This window comes from Coccomyxa subellipsoidea, assembly GCF_000258705.1.
Source record: "Coccomyxa subellipsoidea C-169, whole genome shotgun sequence".
Taxonomy (NCBI): domain Eukaryota; kingdom Viridiplantae; phylum Chlorophyta; class Trebouxiophyceae; family Coccomyxaceae; genus Coccomyxa; species Coccomyxa subellipsoidea.
This window is the reverse complement of record NW_005178038.1, coordinates 764021-777424: the sequence shown is the minus strand read 5'-3', so window position 1 is coordinate 777424 and position 13404 is coordinate 764021. Positions and strand designations below refer to the sequence as shown.

The window sequence follows — 13404 nt, the reverse complement described above, 5'->3', positions numbered from 1 at the left end:
CTCAGCCCTTGCTTATGCAGGAGACCCCAAGCTGTGTGAGGCAGGGAAACAACAGAGTGGAGGTGGAGGTTTGACAGGGCCCCTTGCACAAGATGTGTGTTCTGACAGCGATTTCGATCGCGAATTGGACACAGATGAGGTATGACCTAGGTTGGTAGGTAAATGTCTCATGTTTGATCCAGAGCGATAGGCGCAGGTACGCGCTTGGCCAATGACATATTTTAGTATCTGGTTCCCAGGAAGAGATGGCGAAGCTCGGAGATGGCATCTGGGTCCACGAGAACTACCTTGCTTACTTGAGGGAGCCCAAGGACATGGACATCATCCTCTTTTGCCGAGGAGATCCTGGCACGTGGATGGCAGTTGCTCCCGAGTGGCAAATCGCGCTCGGTTTTGGGACGACCATCGAGGAGGCTTCAGAAGATTTGCAGAGCAAGCTGGTAGGAACCAAGCTATCATTCATTGATGAGAAAATAGTGGACGACATCAAACAAATCCCGATGGAATTCAAAGGGAAGCGTGCCAGGAAGATTCGCGAGGGCTGGTGGGATGGCTACTATGATGAAGAAGAAAAGGCTTACTTTGATGAGCGTGAGAAGGACGCCAGTGCTGTGGAGTGGCGCACGATTCAGGTGTGAGATTTCCAGGCAAGAAAATGAGATAGAGTTCTGCCAGAGCACAAGGTTGATTTTGCAGCTGTGCTGAAGGGGACAAAAGGCATGGCTTGCTCACAGCGAGATCATACACAATTGGGAATTATGTGATGCCCTATTATGGAGTAGAAATTTAATGGCATGGGCAGGGGTGGGTACACTGCTGGTTGGTCCTATTCAGCTATCCAACTTTGGCTGTACGCAGCCCACAGCGGGACTGTCGGAAAAAAATGCTAGTCTCAAATTTGTTTAAACCATCTTGCAGTCCCTTAATCCTCACTTTGATAGTCTACTCACACTATTCGGTTCTTTGCCAAGGAGCCTTCCTTTGGACGAGCAAATTCTTGATTGTACCCATCACCTAATAGGGATCTACCCAACTCAGTTGAGCCTGAACCACCAGTGGCTCTCTGGCAGGCCTTCAGGCATGCGCATAGCCAGACTGTCTCCTTCATCTCTGAGGCTATCTATGGCTACATCTAGGCGCTTGGTCTCTGCTTCTATTGCGCTGAGCACAGACACATGGTCCCAAGCCTTGGTGCACTTCTTGATGAGGCCTGGCAGGAAATCCACCGCAGACCTGCGCCAGGGGATGTCCGGCCAATTGATGAAGGCCATCCTCCACATGTCATACTCCTCTAGCGACCTCTTGGCATCCCTCACAAACGCCACCGCCACCTGCGCAGTTGCAGCAGCGCAGCTTGAATACTGCAGTGGAGTGAGTCCGCATCGCAGGGCAGAGCCATGGATAAGATTCGCATGCATGACAGCACGGCAGCGCATATCTCACTTGCCCAATTTCACTCTTTCCCACAGAACTTAGTCTACGTTCCAGGGCAGATCCAAGCTCACGATTTGCACATGCCATGACAGCGCAATAATATGCGAATGGATGGGCAATTTGGCTGTGGAGATGGCCGGGATGCCCCACCTCTTGCTTCTCGGACAGCCACCAGCAGAGCGCTGTCTGCAGCTGCTTCACCAAGGGGTTGTCCCTGCTCTCAGGCTTCCTCTGGCACTCCATGCCCACCTCAAATGCGGCCTGCATACGCCCACATGGTGAAATTCTTGAGTCTGTTCAATACTGGAAGGTGCTCGTCACTGTCAGGGCACCAGGATGTGGCCTGCCTAAATTGACACCGAAAAACATAAACAGAGCCTGGGGAGCTCATCAACATTATTGAATCATCTCTAGATGACGCATGTTCATATGTGATGGAGCAATGCTGCCATGCGGACCATCTGGGAGTTGCTACTGCGCCGAAAGAGTATTGAAGTGGGCCAGTATTGGCAGCAGCTGGCAAAGTTTTGGGAGAGTGCCCACCTTCATGCTCTGCTCAAAGGCTCTGCGCAGGTCACTTCTGGTGCCAGGAACGATGGGGGCCCCTGACTTTGAGCAGGCCTGATAGGCCAGTGCCAGATCCACAGCTGCCACAACCGAGGGAGCCAAGACTGCTCTGGTCCTGCAACACAGCATGCAGAAGTAAGTAAAAGATAATCCTTTGGAAGCCCGCACCTGGAACACCACGTCCAGGATATGGCAAGTTCCCTGGGAGCCCTCGTCAAGGTTTCTTAACCTTCTCCCGGTCAGCAAAGGATATTTTGACGCAGGTTACTCCACACAAAAAAAACTAAAAACAGAGAGTAAAAGATAATAATTACAGTGGCCTCGCTCATAGCTGTGTGTAGGTGTGCCCTAACCCTCACCTAGCTGCACTTGAATGCGTGTATGCATTGTGCTCATTTAGTGCTCCTGGGCCGGGGGATCGCTGTATTGTTGCGGCATAATGTGTACTTGCGAGGCAGTTTTTCCTGTTAATTCATGGCGCTCGCACTGCTTTGACGGTCTGCATATCTCTTTTGCTGACTTTAGACTCACTGCAAATGGGCTTGCAGACGCTGGCAGAATGTATGACATGTGGAGGGCTGGATGCTGGCTCCTCACCTGTAAAGGCTCTGCCAGTCCAGACCTTCTACTGTATTGCCGGTCTTTGGATCGCCACAGAATGGTGCCCACCTAGCGAGAAGAATGCTGACAGTCAGTAAATTCTCAGGGCTGAAAAAGCTCACGCAATGGTGTGTTCCCATCACAAAGAGGCTCCAAGGTGTGCACCTGGCTCTGCACTGGGCCTCCCAGACAGAAGATGCATCTACCAAGTCCTTGAACCTGCGTCCCTGATCAAGCAACAGAACACAAAAGGTGAATAGGATGAAATTGGAATGCGCCGATTGTTGAGGAAGTGTGAAAAGGCTTGATCCATGCCTATTGCGCAATGTGCAGGTATATAGAGGAGGTTGTGTCACAATATGGTCCGTATTGAAGGGGCTAGAGAGACACCTGTGTAGCCAGAGCAGCCAGATCTGCTGGCGAGAGATTGCTGCACAGCAAATGAAGCCATATTAGAGGACTTCATAACATAAGAGTGACATAGTGATTAACTTAATGACGCAAAGGGACGAGTATAGTACCTTATAATTGTATCTAGCACTCCGGCAGGCAAGTCATGGAACGACAATTGAGGCTCGCCAGGGTCGGAGCCCATTCCAGTTCAAACGATTAGCAGCACCAGAAACTTCTTCAACTATAGCAAAGGGGAACAAAGAGGTTATGTGGGACGCGTTGGGCTGATCTTGGATACGTTTACCCTATCTCTAGATCAGACCGTTACTTGTCAACAAGCCACTTTAACAAGTAGGATCTTGGACACCAACTTTTCAACAATAAAACAACACCAGAAAGGAAGCAAACGTTCGACAAATTGATCGTCTATCCCCGTGCATTCACCGTCTTCTTTGCGTTACTAGGCTCTCGCATACCCAGGCGTGGAGAGCCAATTTTGGCCCGACATACCGACAGCTTCCGACAGTTCAAACCGAAGCTGCCCAGCGTTTCTAGCCCAATCCAAATATGTGGATTGGTTCCAAGCAATAATTATTACATTTCTAAATCAATGCAGCAACTTGACACGAGGCGAAAAGAGCTACTGCATCCGCAGCGAGTCCGGCAAGTGTGAAGCAGATCAGCATTCTATGTTCCCCATTGCCAGTCCGTCCTAATGTCCGCAAGACTCAAAATACTCCTCCAATTCACTCCCACCCCTGCGGGTACCAAGCGTAACACCTGCAGGCGCAGATAAAAGAATCGATCATCGTGTGCACAATTGTTTCACCTGGGTCACCAGCCAAAACAGATGAGTAAACAACCCAGTATGACACACATAGACCACTCAAGAACCCCACTAAGGGTGATTGCTGCATGTCCTCATTCATCGGGCTCCTCATCCTGCTCCTCAGCGGCAGCTTTCTTCTCCAGAGTGGAGGGATTGTGGGCAACCTCCTTGCCCCTCTGGTTGGTGAAGATGACCTTGGGAGGATGCGGATGCTCCTCTGGGGTTTTGGCAATGCGCTCCACGACCCCTTCGCGGGTCCCTGCTCAGCGCATCGACACGGAATGTCGGACATCCTGTACCGTTTCCAGGTGCAGCTGCTCACATTGTTGTTACAATAAGCCCCAAAAAAGTTCTAAAGCACCTCCAGTAAAGCTTCTGGCCGTCTTACCTCCCCTGTACTTGGTGGACACAAAATCTCCTGGCTTGATGCCTTTATCCTCCAGGGCCTTCTCTTCCTTGGGATTACCCATTTTGGCAGCAATTTCTTGTCAGGCACACAAGCTCCTTCACGCCGGAGTTCTTACTCTTGCAGTCTCCTCTGCTCGTTCCGAAGCCAGCACCTGATCGAAATGTAGGACATGAAATACCCTCTTTAAGAACGGCAGGCCAAAAGCACATTCAAGATGAGTACACAGAATGGGGGTGCATGCCATCCTTGGCCTCGGACTTGGGGGTTGACGCATTTGGAATACTTAGGAAATTTCTGTGTTCCAAAGGCACCGAAGTCAGGTTGCACCTGTGCAGCCTAGTGGGTGCATCCATCTCTGCATGCTGCTCACGGAATATGTAAAAGGCCCATGCATGATATCATCGATGCACAGGTTGGACCTGCACTCAGTGGAGACTGCCTGATACAGGTGCACTGCTGGCAGCTGCCACAAGCGCAGCTCGAGCAACTAGCTTGATCTTGCCAACATTATGATGAGGCAAGATGTTGGACACTGTCACAGTATCACTGTGGCTTCTTGCCAGTGCTGCACTGGCTGCATGATTTCAATCAATGAAGCTCATGAATTGATCAAACAGCACAAGTAACAGTTCTGCTAGTATCTCCTCTTGAGGACTACGGCAACCCTAAAAGTGCAACTGTAGAAAGACCGCTGACTACTTTGGCAGATGCCACCTTACTCTAGCATAGATTATCAGAAGATTGCCAATGTATGTCTTGCGTTGCAAGGTGAGGCCTGACAGGTCTCGATTCCAGAGCAAGAGGGCAAGTCCTTTGAAGTGCCAAACACAAAGATGGCCCCTCTGGTTATGGCATTAACATGTAATGTGCAGTATTGTGTTTTCATCGCCACAGGACTAGCAAGTCATAAAGCTAAGGAGGAAAAAAGTATTCAAGACAGTCCACAAAATGCTACAAAAAATTACTGCATGCCTTCTACCTTTAGATCCAGCTTTTGATACCAGTAGATGCAGCTTTCTGCATCTGATCAGCTAATCCTCCAGGGTGAATCTGCGATGGGCATCGTGCTGCTATGCACTGCTGGCTGGTTGCACAGTGTACAGCACCCTGATGGCTAATGAGCAGTTCTGACACTGGACTAGGGCGCTGTCTGAGTCTTCTGACAAGTCTGCTTCGCTCAGGGTGAAGCTGCTGCCACAGCGGCAAGGGTAGGTGAAGGTACATAAGGCCACAATTGGGTTGTCATGGCACAGCATGTCGTCCAGATCCACCTGTACAGACATAGATCCTATGCTCAACACACAACAATCACACTGCTACATGACTACCCCGCAAGTCCCACAAATATTCTCAGTGGGCTTCCTCAAGAATTTTCTTATCCAAAATGATACAAATACCGTAGTGGATTTTGCCGCACGCTTAGACATTTTTCTGAAGCCTCTAGGCCTTTAGAGCCATATTTGTCTTCAAGAATGATACTGCATCCCAGCGCATACCTCGGCAGAGACTGCAAGCTCTTTCTGTAGAGCCTGAGCCACAAGAAGCTGGTTGTAAGCCGCCCTTCTATGTGTGTCCTTCAGGACCTGCACCAAATTGACAGAAGCAGTGATAACAAGTAGTTTTGTGTTTGCAACATCTGTGTGCTCAGATTTCAATCTGATGATGTGTCACCTCCCAGGCTTGCTGCACCCTTAAGAACTCTGCTGTCCTCTGCCAATCCTTCTGGCCCGTCTGTGATGCCACTTTGTCAGGGTGCAACCGCAACACTGCAGCGCGATAGGCTGTCCGTATACTCTCCTGTGAGGCATCCGAGGCCACATCCAGGGCCTCATAATGGTTCATAGTGCGATGCGCTGTGCCTGCCATCTTGATGCGCCAAGATGGCCGGCACACTGTAGTTGCTGTAGGTGTGGCTCCAAGTTATTGACACCGCTAGTCATGCCCCGATGCTGAATTGCTGCCTCCTGCTGCAGCTGTGGACACTGGCCCAGTCAGGTTTTACCTGCAGCACCGAGAGCGCCTGAATCGTTGATCTAAGACGCAACTTCTTCAGCTCCTGCGCTGATGTAGCCTGCGCTACAATCGCTAGTCTGTACTTGATGCCTCCACAATCGCAGCGTACTTACTTATGACTGCTGCACTGAGTTGGTGTGTGTGACTCCAGCTTAAAAGCTTGAAGGGAGCTACCTTGGAACTATCCCACGTCGGAGTAGCACTAATGTTGTACTAGAATTTCGTGCGAACACTCCACTGAGTCTTGCTTTTTTCCTCTTCGATGGGAACGCTCTTCTCAAACTTTTCCTTGAATTCAGGCTGCTTTTGGAGCTTCCACATGTGCACCTGCACAGATTCGATACACAAAATCAATTTTTGAAAAATAAACAAGGTAATTTAATGATCCTGCAGATCATTGCAAGGGCTGAAGGTAGCAGCACAGGAGTGAACCTGCAGTCCAGCTGCCCAGATCAATAGCCCCGTCCCTGCGAACACCCTCCAATCGGGTCTAGGCAACGCCATACGCTTTACTAAGAGAAGCTAATCACAGATGGATTCCTCGGGCTGGATCATCTCAACTGGGCTTCAGTGACGTCAGCAGCCTCACCCAGCTTCATGGTTCGGAAGAAGCTGTGCTCTACTGCCTGCATATGCTGCATCCATTCTCCAATCTTGTCACATTGTTAGATGTGTGGTATTCTAACTGAAGTTCCATTGCATGACTAGTACTGCGCATACCGAATGAGCACCAAAGGTGTGATACAAGCACTGAGCACTACGCAGCATTGACAGTATTCGCGAATAGGGATCTCATCCGCGACGTGATGTCGATATGAGATGCTATACTTACGCTTTCATCGCAACTGCTTTGGCGGTCATGTTGAACAGCTCAGTCATTAAGTGGCAGCATCAGCTCCTGTCAAGAGGGTGCGAAACCATTATCGATGCCTCGAAATCTGTAGAGATATCACTAACTTAACCTTCATACATTGCATTTTATTTAATGCAGGGAGTTTCTTCCAGAAGGGGCAACAGTTGATGTGGCTGTCGTCCTGGGCTATGCCCTCCAGAGGTACGTGTGTCCCCTGCATGCTGTTCAGTTGAGGCATATAACTTCGCGCTCAAACACGGCAACTGATGCAGAGATGGCACTCCAACCCCGACATTGCAACAGAGGGTCGAAGCAGGCGTGGAATTGTTTGACCAGGTGTGGCCTGCAACAATACTCCAAGCTTACTGTGAATGTCGACCGCATTAAATGACATGCTAGATTTTGGCGGCCTATCTTTTGCTTTGACAGGGCCGAGTGGATCATTTGATATTCAGCGGGGGCCATCCAGGTTGGTGCCGTGCTGTGATATTACCTGTACCTCCTTGTAATTTATTCCTCTATCAAGCAATCTTTCCTACCTGGCGTTTTGGTCACAGGCGGAGGATTGAGGAACAAAAGTGAGGCAGAGTCCATGCAGGAGTATGCTGTGCTTTTCAGCAATCGCACACTCCCTTCAGACAGGCATGTGAGCCTCCAAGACAATGGGGTTTTGCACACGGATCCCAAGAGCAGTCCAAATACTGCAACTGCAGCCCTTACATGCACTGTGCTTTAAAGGACTGCCACTATCCTCCCCCGAAAACTATGGCATTCCTTCCAGGTGGCTCCTGGAGGATCAATCAAGATCTACAAGGGAGAATGCTGTGAATAGCATAGCCATCATTGATGAGCACAGGTAGCTTGCCAGTGGCTGTGTGCACTAGCTGCTAGCTCTGCTTGTTTCTTCGTGCCATGATACCAAGATCCACAGACAGGTATGTCTGTGCAGGTGGAAATCTTTAGTCGTCGTGACGAGTCCCTTCCATCAATTTCGGTCCTACTGGACTTTCAGATGTGCCGTGCAGTCCTTACCCCCGGACAGGCGCATGAAGGTTCGAGCACAGATCCCTTTGAGAATAACCATGCACTCTGTACAGATTCACTGCCGCATATTATGTAGTAGCAGAATCCGGAACTTTACCATTGACATGCTTCTGCAGGTGTGGCTGGCCAAGCTCCCAGTAGAGGATGTGAGATCAAGGGGCCTAGCACTGCAGAGAGTGTACAGCTCGTGGGACTTCTACAGGGAGATTGCAGCCATTATGTGGTACTTCATGCATGGCTGGCTCTGCCACAGCAGCTGCTGTTCCGCTCGCTGAGCGATGAGAGTCTGAGTCCTCAGTCGGCACTGCAGACCTGTTGAGTGTCCACTTTGTAGCAATCCAGTAGCAACAGGTGCTCACACTCAGAGTTCGGACAGAATAAAGTTAAAGGCAGCTGCAGCTCCTGTGTACAACTTGAAGCGTGCGGCTGCCGCTAGCCACAAGCGCTTGTGTGGGCATGGGCATAATTTGGGAAACACTATCACGATTGGCAAACACTATCACTAGACATCAGGTACATGTCCTGAATGCCTGTGGTGCAGTCAATGATGCCTGGAATTCCTCAGTGCTTCCTGCTTGCCTTCTACCTTGCATGTGAGTGCCACGTCATGCCATGCTCCAAGAGCAGATTGAACATTATGCAGGTGTCAATCGACGATCTTAGCTGGGATCGTCGTCACAACATCAAGGAAGTGGTGAAAAACATCGTAGAAACACGCTTGAAATCCATCCTACTGAAACACGTCTACCTGAAACACCGTCGTACGAGAGCTAGACTTCCTTGCTACAAAAAAGGTGGTGTTGGTAAACATGAGGCTATTGCTTAGCTCTAAATTCTTAGGCTCTACCAGGACGTGCCTAGCAGTTAAAATTCGGGAGAGATCGCCCGTCTCTGTCGGCATTCGTTGTCGAGCTGCATCAACTCTGAGAGGTTCACTGTACAGCACGCCTCTCAGTGAACAGAGGGCAAGGTGAGGTCCACAATCATATCTGCAAAAAATGGGTTATAATGTAGACGACTCTAGGCATGCTGAAAAATGGACACTTTACCTCGTTTTCTTTGTGAGTCTTTGGGCTTGTCTACTTGCTAGAAAGCTTCCCACTTGGGAGGTCCACCTCGTGAGATATTGTCGGGTTCCTTAGAAGGCTGAAAACACGTCAATGGCGCAGTAATTGGGCCAGCAGTGAAGATGTCTGGCTGGGTGCAGGGAGCGGGATGCCTCGGCCAGAAGGGCAGCTTTTCAGGAAATACTGACAGAACTGTCCAACACTGTGACCAGAAATGGTGCCAGGGGGTTTCAAAGGTCCCTCCAGGCGCTGCAGGCCGCCCTCTCTGTTGGCAACGAGTACGTGGCCAACTTCCAGCGAGGCGTCCAAGATCCACCCCAGGTGACCCTTGCAGCCATGCCAATTGATATGCCCTGGCCAGGAATTTGTCAATTTTGCCACTGTGGCTTATGCAAAATGGGAATGGATTGATATTTCTACGCGTAGAGCATCATGCATGCAATTTCCAAGACCAGGGAGCCTTCATGTAGGTGCCTTGATAGCCTCTGACTTATGTAGATCTGGCATGCCTTCAGGTGGTACTGCGCAAGCTCTTTGAGCGGCTGGGTGCCACCTACATAAAGCTGGGCCAGTTCATTGCCAGCTCGCCCACACTCTTCCCCGAAGAGTAAGCCTTCCTCGCACTGCACATTGTGTGGCACGAGACACTGCACTGCCACCTGCTTGCTAGTACTCCTACAACAGATCCAGAGACCTGTCAATCGCAGATCTCATGAGTTTCAGCTAGTCAGCATTGTGAAGGCTAAAGAAAATTAATCTGTGCAGGTATGTGCTTGAATTTGAGAAGTGCCTGGATAAGACGGATCCGGTGCCCTGGGAGGTGATCCGGGGGAGGATGCGCGCGCAGCTGGGACGGCCGCTGGAGGATGTCTTCTCATTCGTGGACCCTGTGCCGCTGGCCAGTGCTTCCGTTGCGCAGGTGCATGCTGCAGGTGGGGGATGCTTTCACTTTCTATCAAGGCTTAGTGTTCATTCAAGCGTCCTTATTTTCTCTGGCATGTCAACCAGGGCAGGCATCCCACATGAGAAGCAGTCAAAATGTGGGTATTGTATTTATTTATAGTCAGTATTTCCTAATGATAGCCCTTCATTTGATGTCACGCGTTCCACCTCACATGACATGCTGTCCGCATGTGTTGGCACCACTGCTTCAGCTCAATCAGTCTAACCGAGGACAACTGCAAGTGGTGCAAAGGGCACGTGTCGCGCTATTGCTGCAAAGGCTGGAGCCTCTGAGCGCTGCTCCATGCGCTGCAGTGCTAAAGGACAGCGGCAAGGAGGTGGTGGTGAAGGTGCTGAAACCGGGAGTGGAGGATGTATTGGCCACGGATCTGGATTTTCTGTACCTGGCCTCGCGGGTGTTCGAATTCATCAACCCCGAGCTTTCGCGCATGTCCCTTGCCGCCATTGTGGGCGACATCCGCGCATGCATGCTGGAAGAGGTCCGACCTGGCCATTTTATATCATACCAATACTCATCATATTCAATTGTTATTAGCGTGAGTCTGGGCCAGATGTGTCTTGTTAGTTGCACGCATTGCATTCACACGGCGAGGCAGTCCTTTCTCCTCACTTTTGGCGCTCGCTCTGATTTGATAAATGCATTCCTCTCTCTCTCTCTCCTCCTCTCTCTCTCGTTCTAAATAGCTCTCTTCATGCTTGCTACTGCACCGAACTCCAGCTACTTCTGTAGGAAAGATCAGAACGTAGAGTCACATTGTCGATTGCTGCTTGAGATTTTAGCAGGAGTCTTTTGCGAGCAGGTGGACTTCCTGAAGGAGGCTACGCACATTTCGGAGTTTGCACAATATTTGGAGCGGACGGGGGCCACCGGCGTCGCAGCGTGTCCCTTTGTGTATCGTGCATTCTCCACCAAAAGGTGACCTTCCTGCTTTCTGGCGTTTCATTTCACACTGTCACAGTGAATACCTGTGCTCTGAACGTGAACAGCATTCTGCCTCCCAACAAGGAGCAAGGAAGTATTGCTGATCTCACATAATTAAGAATATCCGTGGCAATGAATCACACAGGAAGCTGACAGGGGTGATTGACTGAATGCAGCATGCTTGTAATGGAGCGTTTCAGAGGCGTCCCGTTGACAGACCTGGCAGCCATTCGAAGCATGACAAGCGCAGACCCAGAGAGTGTCCTGGTGAACGCACTGAATGTGTGGTTCGGCAGCGTGCTGGCCTGCGAAACTTTTCATGCAGACATGCACGCAGGTTCGTCCTGCCTGTCTGCTAAATTCTTCATGCTGCACACTTGCTTGACAGGCAAAGCAAAATAGGGCAACTCGTGGCCCCTGCTGATTCCACCTTTTTGGAGTACCAAACAGCAGAAGGGCTCCTTAGGAACCCTTCTGGGACAAGTGGTCTGGAAGCAGTATCAGACCATGGCGGTCAGAAATGCCTGAGCCTGAGTTTACACTGCTGTCGTTGGTGCAGGGAACTTGTTAGTGCTAGAGGAGAGGAATGGGCAGGCGAGCGGGCGGGTGGGCTTCATTGATTTCGGCATCGTGGGCCGCGTGTCCCCTGGCACCTGGATGGCTGTGGAAGCATTGCTGACATCTGTCGCCACCCGGGACTTTGACACCATGGCGCGCGCATTGGTGACCGTGGGAGCCACCAGCACTGACGTTGAGATCAAGGTGACACCCTGTTCACCCGCTGTCATGTGATTTCTGAAACACCGGGCGAGGCTGCTCCTGCTGTGGGACCTGACTTTGCACATTGTCTGTGTCTGCTGTAACTTGCTGATGGGTGACAGGCGCTCTGCTTGTCCCGCTGTTGGGTCTTATAATTCTGCCATTGTGGTCCTGTGAGGACACAAGGTAAAGTGGCACTGGTTGATAGTGTTGGAGCATTGCCTTTCTACACATGTTGTGGCAGTGAGGGCGCTAGCAGTGACTGACTGAAGTACTTGGCTGCCGTGCAGGCGTTTGCAGCGGATCTGGAGCGGTTGTACACAGGCTTCTCCACGCTCGATGCGGAGGTGCTTGTGGCGGCTGGCAGGGGTGGGCAGGCGGCTGCCGCCAGCCTCAACCTGGATGATGCCCAGATCAACAGGCTGCTGCTCCAGGTGAGTGCCCTCTAATCTTGCCTCTAACCCCAAGGGCACTATACGAAGGGACCAGTATCTACATAAGTGGCAGGATGCTTTCTTGTGCAACTGCAAGGGGTCTGTGGCTGTCATTGAGCTTGGCGTTTGGGACATGTCCATGAACCAACCCAACCTTTTCTTATGTTGCTTGGTTGCCTGCTAGGGACCCTGCGCAATGCCTAAAAAGCAGCGCAGCCCTGTCCCTCTACATGTTTAGTTAGATTTTGCTGTGGGTGACAGATTGTGCAGGTGGGAAATGACCATGGCATCCGCTTCCCAAGGGAGCTGGGCATGCTCCTGAAGCAGCTGCTCTACTTTGACAGATACACGCGCATCCTGGCGCCTGAGCTGTCTGTCTTGGATGATGAAAGGATACGCCTGCGGTAGCTGACAGACTCCGGGAAAATCTAGCGTAGTGCACAAATTCTTGAAATGTTACCGCAAAGAAGTGGCAATTGCAAGATTGGATGCTCTGTTACTGAAATTTTGTGCAAAGTGGTAACGGCATGGAAGAAAGACAATAATTACCATGTACTCTGGATTTCTGTTTAAGATTGTTACAAGCAAGGGACGTATATTTTTCAAACACGGGTAAAGCCCTCTGTATATTTTGCTGCACAGCTAACAGCAGTGCTTCACTGTCTGATTGATCAGCAAAGTTGCCTATATCAGGCAAGCGGGGCAACGCAAACGGATTATTTCAAAATTGTAAGACCTCTTCAGGATGCGATTTGAGATCTTGTTCGAATTTACTTTACTTTGCTGCATGCTGAATTTCCGTGCATGTCGCGTCTGCAAGGCGACAGGTCCAAATTCAGTTCTGCATATAGCTCCTCAGAGACTCTTGGAAGAACCCAGATCTGAGTAAAGACGTCAGTCCCCAGCAGTTACCTGGCTCCCATCTATAGATCTGCTATGCTATGGACCTGACACCGGGGCAAGTCCCTCATAAGAACTCAGCGCTCTCCTCCAAGAAATCTAGCTTGCAAGGCCTTACATCCATGGACTTGCATCAAAAACACCATCCCCCCTTACAAGAATGCAGCGCGCTCTAGAGTCCTGCAGTCAACCCCAGCATGCGCGGACTCATATCCAT

General features: G+C 50.5%; 5 protein-coding genes across 5 annotated transcripts; 2 read left to right on the top strand and 3 right to left on the bottom strand.

Moving 5' to 3' along the window:
* Nucleotides 1-245: 245 nt before the first annotated feature.
* Nucleotides 246-638, top strand: COCSUDRAFT_61955 (hypothetical protein; the record flags this gene model as incomplete). Its single annotated transcript, XM_005649012.1, has 1 exon — nt 246-638. One exon carries the CDS (start codon nt 246-248, stop codon nt 636-638), a length of 393 nt encoding a protein of 130 aa, XP_005649069.1.
* Nucleotides 639-773: 135 nt separating this feature from the next.
* COCSUDRAFT_65399 (hypothetical protein) lies at nt 774-3418 on the bottom strand. Its single transcript, XM_005649011.1, has 7 exons — nt 3123-3418; nt 2992-3031; nt 2767-2828; nt 2599-2670; nt 1978-2116; nt 1585-1695; nt 774-1331 (listed from the first exon to the last, which is right to left on the bottom strand). The coding sequence occupies exons 1-7, from the start codon at nt 3194-3196 to the stop codon at nt 1035-1037; spliced, it is 795 nt and encodes a 264-aa protein (XP_005649068.1). The 5' UTR covers nt 3197-3418; the 3' UTR covers nt 774-1034.
* Nucleotides 3419-3915: 497 nt separating this feature from the next.
* On the bottom strand, nt 3916-4293 carry COCSUDRAFT_61953 (hypothetical protein; the record flags this gene model as incomplete). Its single annotated transcript, XM_005649010.1, has 2 exons — nt 3916-4082; nt 4212-4293. The coding sequence occupies 2 exons, from the start codon at nt 4291-4293 to the stop codon at nt 3916-3918; spliced, it is 249 nt and encodes an 82-aa protein (XP_005649067.1).
* A 641-nt stretch (nt 4294-4934) lies between these two features.
* On the bottom strand, nt 4935-6737 carry COCSUDRAFT_52983 (DnaJ-domain-containing protein). The gene is made up of 5 exons (XM_005649009.1): nt 6678-6737; nt 6420-6572; nt 5904-6234; nt 5729-5815; nt 4935-5503 (listed from the first exon to the last, which is right to left on the bottom strand). Exons 3-5 carry the CDS (start codon nt 6096-6098, stop codon nt 5303-5305), a joined length of 483 nt encoding a protein of 160 aa, XP_005649066.1. The 5' UTR covers nt 6099-6234; nt 6420-6572; nt 6678-6737; the 3' UTR covers nt 4935-5302.
* Nucleotides 6738-8800: 2063 nt separating this feature from the next.
* COCSUDRAFT_65398 (ABC1-domain-containing protein) lies at nt 8801-13035 on the top strand. The gene is made up of 10 exons (XM_005649008.1): nt 8801-9112; nt 9350-9530; nt 9725-9816; nt 9975-10141; nt 10467-10651; nt 10973-11088; nt 11271-11431; nt 11654-11856; nt 12144-12287; nt 12549-13035. Exons 1-10 carry the CDS (start codon nt 8952-8954, stop codon nt 12693-12695), a joined length of 1557 nt encoding a protein of 518 aa, XP_005649065.1. The 5' UTR covers nt 8801-8951; the 3' UTR covers nt 12696-13035.
* Nucleotides 13036-13404: the final 369 nt, after the last annotated feature.